A 14,935-nucleotide genomic window follows, 5' to 3' on the forward strand; every position below is an offset into this window, starting at 1 on the left:
GATGGCGTATGCGGGATGGGAAAGGACTGTGCAGTATGTTTTATGATACCATTTTCGAATGCGACATTGCGTTGATTGATTCTTTGGTCTCCCTCTCATCTACGTGAGACTAAACGGGTTAGCGTATTCGCTTAGGCCGCGTCGACCCGCTGAAAATGTTGGCTGCGGGCGTTCACTCATCGCTATATACGGTCTCCATACTTTCCAGAACAACTGAAGCGAATTTTCCAAAGCTTGATCTGCATCCAATCATCATGGCTGAACAGACTGGCGAAGCATCCTCTTCGTCCTCCGCCCCAGCACCCGCATCACCAGTCTGCGCACAATGCTCCGCACAGCCGGATTCTCTCAAGCAGTGTATCAAGTGCCACAGCGTGTCGTACTGCAACCGCGAGTGCCAAAAAGCGCACTTCAAGACTCACAAGAAAGAGTGTGCGAGTCTGGCACAGGAGTACGTGAAGACGCATGAGCCTAAAATGGCGAGTAGGGCGCCACCCAGGGAAAGCGGCAAGAACAAGGGCATTGGAAAGTGGGAGGTAAGTGTAGATGGGTTGTTCCGGGGAAAATGAAGGCTAACGTGATATGAAGTACGACACGTGAGCGGTGATGGGGGTTGATGTGTGCAATTGTGCAGTGCAGGAGTCGAGCAGGACTAGGGCGGAAGTATGGAGGAGAAGGGGAGAGAGGCACCGCGGAATAGGCGGTCGATTGGTCAAGTGGACATTTTCGGTTCAGAAACGCAGATGCCGTGCGAACGGGCGCATGGGCGAGTTGAAGAGACGCACGTATGGAACTGTGGATCTTGGATGATCATCAAGTTTTCAATCATGGAGGCGCTGGCATCTATGGCGTCTATCGGTTCGGGACAATCGAGTACTCGGATCGATTCGCGTGTGCGCAGTCCGAAAACCTACCAATAGCAGGTACGATTGTCCTTGAAGCTAGACTTGCAGTTTGGTTGCAATATAATCAAGTCCAAGGATATTGTCTCGTCTTAGCCGTTGCACGATGGTCTTGTACATTCTTTGTGTCTTGGGTGCTGTACGTAGCGTCCAATGAGCATCAAGATCCCGATAAGGTTAGCAGGTCTTCGCCGTCATAGGACGTCTCTACGCCTCATTCTCATCCACGCGACCTGCTCTCAAAGCCAACTTCTTGACTTCCTTGGGTCATTGACTCGCACTTGTATATCGCTAGTCCGTATACTGTCCCTTCATAGACGTTACGCCGCCAGAGTCGGGCAACACGACGACGTGTTCACTCGACTGTAAGAACACGAGGTACGTTCCGCGGGTTTTAGCGCATTAGCACCGACTACCGTTTCATTGGACAGCCTCATCTATCAACATCCCTTGAGTGTAAATCAATTCACCATTCCCGGCCAATCTGTTGGTTTCTGCGATGAGGCTTTATCGATCCACTCAGACCCTGACCTTTGGCCTCGTGCCATAAAGCGCGCGGCGCACCATAGCCGCCGCGGCTGGCTTCGGGCCTGGGTATTTCATCTACACTCCAGCGCCACTTTCGCTTTCTAAGTTATTACTGCATACACCGTTTATTTCTACATCTGAGCTTCTGGCCAAGCAAGCACCTTACCCCTCACATATCAGCTTACGCAAATCCCTCTCGTCATCATGGCTGATTTTCGGACTTTTATCCCCAATAATAGACCTAACTCCGACCCAGATATTATGACCCGTATGCAGAAAGACCTTTCGAGTTCTGCGCATTCAGAGGGTTCTTTGGAGACGAACGGGCACGACATGGCGGTGCGGAGAGCAGTGGGAAAGGTCCCTCACGTGGGCATCGTGGGCGCTGGAGTCGCTGGACTGCGATGCGCAGATGTGCTATTACAACACGGTATTAAGGTTACAATACTTGAAGGGAGAAATCGCGTTGGCGGTAGAGTGAGCTACATCCTACCCCACCTAGAATAGACACGTGACTAATGTAACAAGCTCTGCCAAAGCGATGCTCTGGGTCACAAAGTCGATCTGTAGGTGTGCCTTGCCATTTGCTTTCACAATAACACTCCGCATCAGGGGTCAATAATTGACATTTCGCAAGTGGCCCGAATTGGATACATGGTACCGATAACAATCCGATACTTGATCTGGCGAAAGAGACCAACACTTTGACGATGAATTGGGATGGCCGACAGTCAGTCTTCGACAAATCAGGCAAGCAAATGTCGGCAAAAGAGGCGGCCGAGAACTCAGAAATCGTATGGGAAATCATTGAAATGGCTATGAAATACTCCGAAGATGAAACTGCATCAATACCGGCTGGCGAAAGCCTGTACGATTTCTTCAAGAAAAAGGTGCCGGAATTGATACCTCAAGAAATGGAGGGCGACAAAGAGGTGGAGAGCAAACGAAAGACTGTGTTGGAAATGTCTGAGATGTGGGGTGCTTTTGTCGGCAGCCCGATCGAAAGACAAAGTCTCAAGTTCTTCTGGTTAGAGGAATGTATCGATGGGGAGAATTTGTTCGTTGCGGAAACATATCATAAGGTTCTAAAGCGAATAGCAGAACCTGCGTCGAAACGCGCGGACATTAAGTTCGGGCATAAGGTGCAGAAAGTAGTATCCTCTGGGACCGAGAAAGAGCCGAGTGTGGAGGTACATGTTGAGGGGCTTCAAAACATGATTTTCGATGAGGTCGTCATGACCACTCCTCTTGGATGGCTGAAGAAAAACGAAGGTGCTTTTAAACCCGAGCTCCCGGAAAGGCTCAAGCAAGCCATATCCTCGATCGGCTATGGGCACCTGGACAAGGTACCTCTTCTCCAAATTTTGTCGCTTCAAGTGCGCTGACTCTCTTGCAGGTGTATATTACCTTCCCAACCGCTTTCTGGAACGAATCTACTTCCAATGACCTCACTACCACGAAGTCTCACGATCTTTCCATCCCCAACGTGACAGCTACGACAGCTCCAATACATCAATCGCACACTACAAAAGAAACAACCGTCGATCCAGCTCACTACCCAGGCTTCACTCACTGGACGAAGCCTACCTATGCGGGCCCATCAAATCCATCCCAATGGCCCCAAGAAGCCATGAACCTAGCGGCCCTTCGCTCTCCAACCGCCCATCCAACTCTCCTCTTCTACACATACGGACCCACCTCCCTCCACATTGCTTCGCTCCTAAAAACGCATGCACCTCCCATCGTAGATCCAGACGAGGCCACTCGGAAAGTCCTCACCGACTTCCTCCACCCCTACTTCTCGCGACTGCCGAACTACTCGCCTAGCGACCCCTCACATCAACCTTCGCGCATTCTCGCGACAACCTGGGCAAACGACGAGCTCGCTGGCCACGGCAGCTACTGCAATTTCCAGGTTGGACTGGAGGCTGGAGATCGCGACATTGAGACCATGAGGAGAGGTGTGCCTGAAAAAGGGCTCTGGCTTGCCGGTGAGCATACGGCGCCTTTCGTGGCGTTGGGGACGGTGACCGGGGCGTATTGGGCGGGAGAAGGGGTTGCGAGAAGGATTGTAAGGGCTTGGGGTATTGATGGGAAGAGTGGGGAGGCGAATGGGCATGCGAATGGAAAAATGTAATGGGTGCTCATTGATGTGGGTTCCGCGCTTTCTCCACTCTGTGGTGGTTTCATGGTGGTTTGTGGGCATCACTCCACTTGGCGACATGTAGCATCAGACAAACTCTACATCCAACAACCCGTTCCCTTTACCATCTTTCTAGTCAAACCCATGTATCGTGCATCCATGCCACCGCTGCCTTTCCTTCCGCCAACTACTCCCCCGTACCACTAACTTCAATCTCCTCAACCAACTCCTTTCCCTTCTCCGGATCCACCAACGCCGCAATCTGTAACCTCAAGGACCCCACTTGTCTCCGAAAACCATGAAACCTACGAGTCAACTGTATCCTCTTATATCCCAAAGCTCCTGTAACTGGCGTCTCCGTCTCCGTCTCCATTTCCCAACCATGTTTCTCTTTGAGAAGTCGCATCCATTCGGTCGCCAGCGCCTGGGCTGTGGGTGCCGTGACGTCGATTGCGAACTGGCGGATAGTCTTGATGCATTTGACGCCCGGAATTAGCTCGGTGGGTGGGACGAAGGTGAAGATGTAGAGTTCAGTCGGTTCTTGTGTGCCTGATGAGGAGGTCTCATGGGAATTTTGGGAGTCTTGGGTATCTGACATAGTGGAGGTTCAAGTTTGGAAAGGCAGCTGTTGAAGTGCTTTTGTTGACGAGCGGTAGATTGAGCTTTTGAAGGTACATATATATGCTTTGATCGATTGGTTGTTTGCTTAAGTTTGACGATACAGTACGGCATGTGCGGCTTGCTCGTTCAGTTGTTGACGTTTAGCACGACTCACGGGTGCTTTGCGAGATAATCTCAATAATTGTCCTACGTATCTGGGTGTTTTTTAGTGCGTTACGTATGGCGACGGATGATACTCTAGATGATATCATAGGATACTATCGAAAATGTATCGTCGACACTACATAGATTACGAGACTAAATCTGCACCCATGTCTTACCATCATGGTGTTTTGCGCTTACTAATCTTCAACCCGCCCGCAAATATACTTGACTTGCATTATGTGCCAATCTCCGCCCTCTTGCAGGCTTTACTAACCTCCGGGCCTGCTCCTAATGATTCAGAATCCACCCACATGCTCTTCATCGCCACCCGCTTTTGCCCAATCTTCGTGAAGAACATCTTTTTCATCGTGCTCCAAGAAGGGTTGCATTCTTAAGCACCCTGACTTGAACAAAGAAATCAAGGGCTGAAAATCGACTTCCACGCACACATCTTTGCTGTTATACGTTGCATATTGCGAAATCCATCGTCCGCCCGCAGATTCTACAAATTGCTCTGCTAAGCCATCTAGAACCTGCTTGGCTCGAATGTATGTACACTTCACCGCGAACAGAGTTCTAGAGGTTGTATGTTGTATTGGAAAGTCGGTGAAAGTGAAGGTGGAGATCTTTTGAGGTGACTGAGGAGGATGACCAAGGAGGACACTGTAGGATGATAGTTCAGATGTTTTTAATCTGGCAGATAGGCCCATTGGAGGGGTTACGATTTGTTTTGAGGCGGATTTTGCTTGGTGACACGTGTACGGACCGCCTATTGATGGACTGGTAAGCTTTAAAATTGCTAACGAAAGGCAACAACCGCCAGTACGCCGTGTGCAGCATGGTCTGAGCTCGATCGTATATCGTTGCGAGTACCACCGTTTGCTCCATGCGATCGATCGGTGCAGGACAAAGTCACGTTCAGGGAACATAAGACGACCACAAACTTTTTAACGTGAATTCGAAGGTTTGTGGAAGTCCATGAAACATGCAGTGACTTTCTGAAGCTTATGCTGGAGCCCAGCCGGCATTCGGAAGCTGTGTACTGGCATCTATTGGACTCGATTAAGAGTGGCTGGCGCAACTGCATCTGATAGGATTACCGATATTGGAGAGGGGCCGTTATCCTCAGCCTTGCACTGCCTGATCGATTTATTCAGCTCATCAGCTCACGACAACCATGCCTACTGACACATCATTCCCGTCGAAATAGTTTCATCATCGCCATCGTGCATTTCACACCCAAAATGTCTTCGACGAAGAACAGACACATCTATCGCGCTCTCGAGCCAAACGAAAGTCGGCTCGTGCACCTCGCGTCAGGCGAGCACAATGATGCTATCGTCTGTACACTCGATTATTTCGACACTCGAAGCCCTCCAACATATGAAGCACTCTCCTACGTTTGGGGCGACCCGAAGATTACGGCACCCATCGATGTCAACGGACACACGCTGCAAGTGACAACCAACCTCGAAGTTGCGCTCAGACACTTGCGACTTCCTAAAGAAGATCGGGTGCTTTGGATCGATGCTATAGTCATCAATCAGCTAGATTTGGCCGAACGCGCTCAGCAGGTCGCGCTTATGGGAGATGTCTATAGCAAGGCCGCGTCGGTAAGAGTGTGGTTGGGGCCCGCCGACGCGTACACTACAATCATCTTCGAATGGATCAGAGGGAAGAAACTGCGGGAACTGTATTCGCTCAAGTTCGCGTGGAACCTTCGTGCCCCTTTGTTAGAACCTCGCGGTGGTCAGCAGAGGTCTTTGTGCGGATCCCGAACTATGTATCAGGCTAGAGAGATCTTCTTTCGGACTGAAAACTCTGGTCTCCGATGGCACCTGACACGGGATATACCCCTATCTATCTCCGCATTCGCTTCGGTGCAACTTATCCGAAGAGATTGGTTCTCAAGGTGAGCGCTCGGCACCTCTAGCAACTGTAGCCTACCTTGACGTAGACACTAATCCTCATTAGACGATGGTGCATCCAAGAGCTTGCGCTAGCTGAAAACACCATTGTACAATGCGGTGCAGAATCTGTGCAGTCGATTGATTTGGCTGACATCATTTCCAACTTTTATACCACGAGGACAGAAATGTTTGATTTCAAATTTCCTGATATTGCAAAGCTCATATCTAAGGCCAACGCCATTTCGAATTCGGGGTATCTTTTGATCCCGTCGAATTATGATAGAACACCACTTACAGAACTTCTATTTAATTTCCGACACTGGCGCAATGGGGACCCTAAAGATACTGTATACGGACTACTCGCGATCGCCCAACATGGGTCGATAGCCATCGAATACACGAAATCGGATATCGAAGTCTTGATTGATGTGTTCAACGACAATCTTTACCATGCAAAGCACATAAATCTAGTCGGGGTACCTTGGGCTCCGAATATCCCCGGCCTACCATCATGGATAGTTCCAACGGAAGATGGCTCGCGCTGTAAAAATGAGGACAGATTCCTCTTTGAGTTACTAGATCCGGTCGATACCTCGAGTGCTCCTTTGGAGTGGACAACAAATGCAAGGATAGCCCGTCAGAACGAAGATGCCCTTCCACCCGTTGCTTTCCCAAGCTATACTTTGTTTGCGAACGGTATCACGCTCGAAATGTGGGGCGAAGCAGCAAAGTTCTCCGACGAAGACTTCCCCCCGGGTGAATTCAAATCGACTCATGATCAATTCGCAATCTTCAAGAGAGATACGCGACAACAATACGAGGCTACCAGAGAGCTAGGTGATAGAGTGGTCGTGCTATTTGGTTGTAACCATATTCTGTTGCTGAGGCCGGTGGAAGTAGGGTTTACCCTCGTTGAGGTTTGGCTGGGTAGATTTTGGATTGTCATCCATCTAGATTATTATTGGAAATACCCAGAAGAGGATACCCGGGAACCTTTTCGACGCAAACTCAAGGAGCTGTTGCGTGCCTCACCGACAGAGACATTTGCTATTGTGTAACGCAATGCAATGGGAGGAAAAGAAAACAAGTCGCATAATATGATATCTTCCCTATCACATGTATCTATTCAAAAGATGAGCAACCGCCAAGGTACCAGTGCAACAATCAGATAGACTGACCAGCCGGCACGTCTGAACGTAGAGCTGCTAGTCCTCAGCACGTGTGTAATAAAAAGGCAACAAATCTGACCGACACTTCTTCGTCCGGCCAGTCGGTACAACTTTCAGTTAGGATCCTCGAAAAATCGTAGTGGGTCGTCGACTGCTAGGAGAGGCTGAGCTCTCGGCTTCACAGCTGCGCATAGTCTGGTTTTGTGCATCATAAAATCGTAGTGGGTCGTCGACTGCTAGGAGAGGCTGAGCTCTCGGCTTCACAGCTGCGTATAGTCTGGCTATGCGCATCATTAAATCGATCGGTCGCTCTCGGAGTGCGAAGAATATGTGAATCAATATGCAACCGTCAGCATCCCCCATCGCTAAGCAGAGCAGAACATGAAAGGCCAGTCTACCAGCCCAGCCCCGTGCAATCTATGCACCAGATCCTCACTGTAGAAGACAGCATATGAATACCTCGCAAAATCCCACCGTACAAGACAGCATATGAGAAGCTCACAAAGTCTCACCGTCTCAACGTGCCAGACCTCACAACACGACACGACCGCCAACGCAAAAGACAGAACAAAAAGCCCATGAATCAGATACACTGTATATTCCAAGAAGCGGTTCCCACCCCTCTCGTCATCTATGTAAAGATCAAATACCCGCTCACAACGCCATCATATGCCCTCGCACATAGCTTTTCCTATACATGTTATGTTGTACATTCACGCGTGCCATCGTACCACTTCGCACATTACCCACCGCATACATGACTAGCTATCTACCTATCCTTATCCTTACCCTGGTCCCAGTCATCCCACTCCTGCGCCTTCTTCGCTTGCCTCTCCTGACTCGCTGCAGGACTCCTCCGTCTTCCTTTAGGCGGCGCACTCAAAAAGTCTTCTGGGATGTCGTTCCAGTCCCTGGTTTTGGGCAGGGGCACGGGTTTAGGCGCTTTTCGCTGGTCGGCGGCCGCTTCGTCGCTGGAGACTTCGTAGTCGTCTGCGTCGTCGTCGTCGGAGATGTAGTTGTACTGGTCGAATTTCCGGCGGTCGATCGGTTGAAGTTGTACGTCGCCGTCTGCGTACATTCCGTTTTCACGTCCGAGGATCTGATCGGCTTTGCTCGGGCTGCGGCGGCCCTCGGTCGGCGTGGATACGATTCCGTTTGACGTGGTCAAGTACCGGGCGTCCTCTCCTCGTCGGCGCGTTTCCTGCCAATCTGGCCTTCTGGGCGTCCGCTGGGGCGGCGCGAAACGGTTGACCTGCCAGGGCTCAGGGGCGCGTCCGTTTCGCCGGAATTCTGCTTCGGTAGGGGAGTCGACGCCCCAGCCAGCGTCGCGCTCACGCTGTTTTTGAATTCTTTCTTCTGCCTCGCGCTGGTTCTTGATGCGCTCGCATGCCGCTAGCCACTTAGGGCTTGCCTCCCACGACCATCCATCGCCGGTCGTGTTGATTATTGGCACGAACCATAGTAGTGGAGAAGGTCCGAATATGTGCCCCACGTTCCTTTTCCAGCCCAAATCGAATGCATTCGGAAGTTGTTCGTTATCCCGTTCATCGAGGTAGTCTTCGTAGCGATCGTAATTCTGCTGCCGCTCACGCCATTCGTAAGACTGTTGGTTCGGGTGTGAATAGCCGTTGCTAGTTGGTGCTGGTGACCGTGAAGAACGCTGGGCGGGTGAGGAAACACCTTCCTCTGGCCTGGTGACTCCTGGTAGGGCATTCGCATGGATCTCGCGCAACTGGTCGCTAATGCTCAACCGTCCGTTGGCCTGGGCGTCCAGGTAGTTGCGGTCTGAAAGCTGAGCTTTCATGCTGTTCCGCAGTGGCGACAGATACCGCGTCTTTTCCAAGCTCTCGATCGTCGTTTGGCCTCGAACCGTCAAATAACAATGCCAAGCAGTAAATCCAGTTATTACGATGCCGATGATGCCAGAAAGAACAGCAAGCAAGACATAGTTGACCGGCATGAATGACTCCGTGTAGTTCACGTCGTTCAAAATCTCACTCCACACCCAGGTTGCCGACGTTGCGAAGCAAACCCAACAGAAGAATGTCAAATAGATCAGGAAAAGGAGGAAGGCTTTGTAGTTGTACAGTCCCACGCACGCCGCTAGCCACGGGCAATGGTGGTCCATCTTGAGCACACACCGCTTGCAGCTCGAGCAGTGGTGTGCGCGGTCTGGCTTCTGCGCTTGACACTTCTTGCAGTAGCGTATGTCGCCTGTAGATGCCTTGACCGTGAACGATGTGTATTGCAAGCCTCCTCCTTCTTGCGTGGGTAGTTGGCTATAACCACTTGTCATGTTCAGCGGCGATCCGGGATCGGTGAATACGGCGGTCGTGTAGCTCCAGTTGAGCATAAAGTACAGGAAGAAGCAGAGCGCAGACGAGGTCTTGCCTATGCACTGCGTTAGTCTACCGACGCTGACATTTTTTGGCCTCCATGGTCCCTCAATTGATTGCACTGCTGGAAAACGTACAGAAGCCTCAAAGAGATCTTCATATCCGTTGTATATCCAGCCAGTGCTCAGCACAAATAGAGTATGTCTTACCTGTCCAGCGGTTCTTAGACGTATTGAAGCCTATGCCGACTCCTACCCACGCGGCCCATGACGTCAAACCATACACAAACACCAGCGGGAAGTATGTTATCGTGCTACAGCAAAACCGCTCGACCTTCCTGGCCCACGCACGGCGGCGCATGTTGCGCGATGGTGATGAGGGCGGCGAAGGCGATCCCAACGTTGCCATCCTTCTAAGGCACCGGCTCAAGGCATGCGGTGAGGCTGGTGAGGCGAATAGTCACTGTCTAAAACGACGAAGCAGTGTGGCGTCGATCCATAAGGTATGCGCGTGCGGAAAGGCAGCAAATATGGCGAAGGCGGACGAGTTTCGGCGTGGTTTCAGGGACGGGCGCAGCACCGCCGGGTGGGAGCTGTGCTAGCGGAACGGCGCGGTAGGGTCACGGAGACGAGAAGAAGGACACGAAGGCACTTCCGTAGTATATTCAGGACAGTGAAAGGAGCAAGCCGGGCAGCGGAGGTCGACCTGTCCTCGCCGGCGTTGCGTTTGAGGCGCGGCTTACCCAGCAGGTTGGAACAGGGGTCCGCGCGCTGGACCGTCTGAACCTTGCAACCTTGAAAACACCCGAGCACGTGATTTGCTACACTTCACGTAGGAGCCAGCGTCAAACAAGTCGAGCTCTAATCATAGTATAACTGCTCCGCGGGGCTGGCACTATCAGCGACGATCTCGATAGAGATAGATGGAGCTGTGATCTGATGCAAACAGAGGTTCAGCACCTGCAGTTCTTGCGTTCTACTACGAGTATCACCCGCACTGCTTGTGCCCACACGTTGACTGTTGACGGTGACAGTGACCACTCAGTACTACGCGCGGTCATTCCACAATGCTACCCACGTAGTCCCAATTGATCAGGGCGCGTCCTCAGGCAAGAGCGGCCAAGGCTCTGCGGCAGCTAAATGGATCGTCACGGTTCTGTCACAGTTGTGCGCGCACCGTGACATTCCCCACAGCGGCATCCTTGCCATCGAATGGGCTCTTGCGAGCCATAGGTGGTGTCTGCGATGATATATGATGTGTATCGGCGCCAGGGCGTGCCTGCCAGCCACACCGCGGGACAATGCTCCTTCCCTGTGGAGCGTGCAAACACTCTGGGTGCACCTTCCACTTTCACTTCTGCTGACGATATATCGAGGCCCTGCCGTCACTCTGCAACCGACAATGTCTTACTGAACTGAAAATTTCACTCGCTTCCCCTCCGTCCGGCCGCCATGCTCTCACCCAGCAGGAAAAGACCTTTGCCTCTGCTGGTCGGACTTGTTCTTACGCTGCTGTTTTGTTTCTATTACAAAAATACGGACGGCATATACATTCGATGGACAGCGTCAACAGCGTCAAAACAGGCCAAGCTCGCCGCAAATCGCACGCTAGGTTTTGGCGCAGTCGTTGTCGTATCGAAAGAAGGCTCCGACAGGCGTCATGCGCTTATGCAACAAGCCAATGTTACCGACTTCGATCTCACCATTCCCAAGCAGCCGCATTGGACAGAGAGCGATGTGCAAAAGTTTCGCAATGGTCAAGAGGATGGTGTGCAGCACGGCTCTATTCTGGCGTGGATGGGCCACCTCAACGCCCTGCGATGGTAAGCCCCCCTCTCTGCATACTTTTGAGATTTGTGCCAGCGCGGCGTGCTAGAACACTACCATACAGGTTCCTCGATTCTGGGCTTGAAACGGCACTCATCCTCGAAGACGATCTCGATTGGGACATTCGCCTTCGCAGCATCCAAGTTCCCCTCGCTGCGAGTGCGGTGCGCACTCTCATGCCCCCGAAGCGGTCGTTGAATCCTCTCGCAAAACATCACCAGAATCGCACACAGTACTGGGGCGACCATGGCGCTTGGGATCTTTTGTATCTTGGACACTGCGGGGACTACCTTAACAGGGTCACATACGAAGGTCTAGTGTTCGACAGCAAGCCGTTCTCCTTGAAAGATGTGGCGCACCTCACATATAACGACCCAACAATGCCCGCGCGATTCCAACTGCACCCTTTCACGCAGGATCTGTTCAGCGCACTCAATATACCCGAGCACGGCCGCACTCTGCATCGCTCGAAGTTTCCACTTTGCTCGTTTGGCTATGCAGTCACTCGGCCCGCAGCAGAACTTCTACTGGGCAACCTTGCACCACCGAAGCTCCAACCTAAGGGGCCGCGCGCATTCGACGTTGCACTGCTTCATGCATGCTCAAAAGGAGCACGCGAGACCAATCCCATTCCGACTCGTTGGGCGAACCCACCATTGCATCCTAACCGCGGACTCCGCTGCTGGACCCTCAATTCCGAACTCTTCCACCATCTGCCCGGCGAAAGTGAAATCGCCAAAATCGGGAAGAATCTGGGCGAGGATATCGGACAAGGCCTCTCACCGGTTGACTGGGCCGGCCAGGCGCAAACGATCTGGCGCAACGAAACCACCAATATAGGCTGTGGATTCTGGAGTGGAGCTTTCACATTCGAAAACGATGATGCGAAACGCCTTGAGTTCCTCCGCGAGGAAGTAGGGCGAAAAGGCAAGTGTTTGAAGGAAGGCCGAGACACCCTCTGAACGGTTTCGATTTGACGGTGATTGGATAACGTCGCATATAATGTTCAGTGTATATGAATTATCTTGGGCGGGCAGGAATGAACATACGGGACTACTGCATCTTGGAGGTTATGGCGGCGTTTAACCAATCGGGGAATTCACTGGAGTACGGCGTGTGCAAGATACCACTTTACTACTTCGCTACGGCCACGAGTCTGCCATGCAGCCTCAACGGACATATGGACATACGTCTCTGCCTAGCATATAGGCTTTGCATCGGGTTCTGTACCATGAATGATAAGTCATACTTTCAAAGTGTCACTCGCAATAAGTTTGGAAAACATCGACAACACAGCCTCGCGTAGTGGATTGAACGTGTTCGTAAACGCGATAAATCGTTTTAAAAGCACCTTCCATATGGGTCCTGGCGGCTGCAAGAGGCTTGCCTAACCGGGGACTGCATGAGAGGCCTGCGTACGAGGCTTGCGTAGTGCGAGGAGTCACCGGCGTTTTACCACGTAAACACTTGACTTTGTTTCCAACTTTCACCACGATGACATCGGTAAATTGAGGATTGGGGATAACCACGCGCCTTTACTCCACGTTGCGGTTGTTGTTCTGATATGGAGGCTACAGCGCTGTGAACGAGGTGCGATAAGCAGCGAAGACAAGTCGGTGACGTGGTGATGCTGCTGCTGTTTGCAATGTATACGAAGCTGCGATTTGTTAGCACACGAAAGAGCTTTCTTTTGGGACTGTTCGGCCATAGAGACAACTGCTTAGCTTCGGGCCGCCTCCACGAGCAATTCCAGCACCAGGTATCGCCAGAATTTGGTTCACTGTGGCTATGCATGTTCCAAAGGCTGACACTCAAGCTTTTGCCAAGAAGGCTTGTTTATCACAAGCATATAACCACATCCCTGTTCGCGCCTGTGACTCGATGATCTAGATCTCAAGCCCCTGCCAAGGAAGCTTATTTTTATTTAACCCGCACGCTAAAACAGTCGAACTCCGCTCCGTGTAACCATTATACGCATCCACGAACCACAGATCTCTCTCACCCCGGTACCCGCAATCTAAAAAACCCTGCGCAATTCATGTGGCTGAGCACTCTAGGGCAAGGCTGAATACTGCGACATATTGGTGTCCTCCGTGCCAAACATGATCAGCTAACTGCTTTGGGCAGCTGAAGCTGTTTGCGAATTGGTACCCTTGATACACACCTCTTCCCCCAGCAACGGAGCAGGCCTGGAGCACCATGAATCTCTGTGTAATGAATGTGGAAAATAGCACAATATGTAAGGGCATCTGTGCCAACGCAGAGTACGTTTCTTGTTTATGCAACCCAGTGTTCGAAACACTGGGGAAGAGCGCCTCACTTCGTCTGCATCCGCACCTGCGTCCGCATTTGTTGGGCTCCTGCTCCCTTCACGCCGGTCCTCGCGCATGCCAAGGCTCGCATGTGTCACCAAAAAAGGGCGCCACAACGTGAAGGCTGTGCAACTCTATATCCCCCTCATTTGAAGGAGTGGTCCTCCCAATTCCCGCTTTGTGGGTTATTTTCCATCTCACATTCCTTGATACGTCTTTCTTCAGTCCGGTAGGTTGCAACATGGAAGAATTGGGACACCATAGGGATCATGGAGCGTTCGACCCTTGGAGGGGCAACCGAACTTGCGAAGCTCCGCCCGGACTGGCGTTCGCGTGCTTGAGGCCGATGGCGGTGTCGGAAATGTTTCCATTCTCTGTGGTTTTCGTCGGTGCGGTAAGTACATTTCTGCCTAATCTCTCTGCCTCGGCTTCTTTCTTCACCTTCTACAGTATCGGGCCAAACGTCGAACACTGGCCGTTGGACTATGCGGACCCAGAAGCTCTGTCACCCAGTTCATGAACTTAACTCACTCGCAATGGGCGCAACTTGCTCCTCAACGTCTTTCGCTGGTATGCTGACTTGGAGCTCTTGCGGCACAGATTCTTATCGCCTTCTCAATTGTGAAGCAATTCGTACTCGAGAACTATATGTCGCGTAAAGACAGCCTGCACGGGAGAGCATACGCGCGCCTAAAACCACGAGATCAACGTACATTGGTGAATCATCATCTGAGCTTGGTCATGAAGATGGTGCTCTTGGTCATCGGTATGCAATATCTCTTCCTTTCCAGCCACCACAATTACCTCATCTCCCCGGACGTACCATCCCTCCTAACATCATCTTCAACAAGGCATCTACCCCTTTGGGTCTCTCGTCTCCGGCCACAACTTCAACAGCCAAATAATCGGGCGCTCGCTCACGATCGGCGACGTGCTGTTCCTTTGCAGCCACACCTACACATCGATCTACATGTTCGAACTGTGCTACCGGCAGGGAATAAGCTACATCACATGGGTGCAGTGTGTGCTCCCTTCCACTTGCTG

The 14,935-nt window shown here is 51.6% G+C and overlaps 6 protein-coding genes across 6 annotated transcripts; 4 read left to right on the forward strand and 2 right to left on the reverse strand.

The window, feature by feature from the left end:
- Position 1: 1 nt before the first annotated feature.
- Positions 2-569, forward strand: N0V89_006682 (uncharacterized protein; the record flags this gene model as incomplete). The annotated part of the gene is made up of 2 exons (XM_056215451.1): positions 2-6; positions 209-569. 2 exons carry the CDS (start codon positions 2-4, stop codon positions 567-569), a joined length of 366 nt encoding a protein of 121 aa, XP_056069698.1.
- Positions 570-2,188: 1,619 nt separating this feature from the next.
- N0V89_006683 (uncharacterized protein) lies at positions 2,189-3,567 on the forward strand (the record flags this gene model as incomplete). The annotated part of the gene is made up of 2 exons (XM_056215452.1): positions 2,189-2,776; positions 2,827-3,567. 2 exons carry the CDS (start codon positions 2,189-2,191, stop codon positions 3,565-3,567), a joined length of 1,329 nt encoding a protein of 442 aa, XP_056069699.1.
- A 193-nt stretch (positions 3,568-3,760) lies between these two features.
- N0V89_006684 (uncharacterized protein) lies at positions 3,761-4,171 on the reverse strand (the record flags this gene model as incomplete). The annotated part of the gene is made up of 1 exon (XM_056215453.1): positions 3,761-4,171. One exon carries the CDS (start codon positions 4,169-4,171, stop codon positions 3,761-3,763), a length of 411 nt encoding a protein of 136 aa, XP_056069700.1.
- A 1,411-nt stretch (positions 4,172-5,582) lies between these two features.
- N0V89_006685 (uncharacterized protein) lies at positions 5,583-7,306 on the forward strand (the record flags this gene model as incomplete). Its single annotated transcript, XM_056215454.1, has 2 exons — positions 5,583-6,250; positions 6,313-7,306. 2 exons carry the CDS (start codon positions 5,583-5,585, stop codon positions 7,304-7,306), a joined length of 1,662 nt encoding a protein of 553 aa, XP_056069701.1.
- An 880-nt stretch (positions 7,307-8,186) lies between these two features.
- PFA3 (palmitoyltransferase for Vac8p) lies at positions 8,187-9,913 on the reverse strand (the record flags this gene model as incomplete). The annotated part of the gene is made up of 2 exons (XM_056215455.1): positions 8,187-9,834; positions 9,891-9,913. 2 exons carry the CDS (start codon positions 9,911-9,913, stop codon positions 8,187-8,189), a joined length of 1,671 nt encoding a protein of 556 aa, XP_056069702.1.
- Positions 9,914-11,204: 1,291 nt separating this feature from the next.
- On the forward strand, positions 11,205-12,541 carry N0V89_006687 (uncharacterized protein; the record flags this gene model as incomplete). Its single annotated transcript, XM_056215456.1, has 2 exons — positions 11,205-11,575; positions 11,644-12,541. 2 exons carry the CDS (start codon positions 11,205-11,207, stop codon positions 12,539-12,541), a joined length of 1,269 nt encoding a protein of 422 aa, XP_056069703.1.
- Between the last annotated feature and the right edge of the window lie 2,394 nt (positions 12,542-14,935).

This window comes from Didymosphaeria variabile (assembly GCF_027946475.1).
Source record: "Didymosphaeria variabile strain IMI 356815 chromosome Unknown scaffold_5, whole genome shotgun sequence".
NCBI classification, from domain to species: Eukaryota; Fungi; Ascomycota; class Dothideomycetes; order Pleosporales; family Didymosphaeriaceae; genus Didymosphaeria; species Didymosphaeria variabile.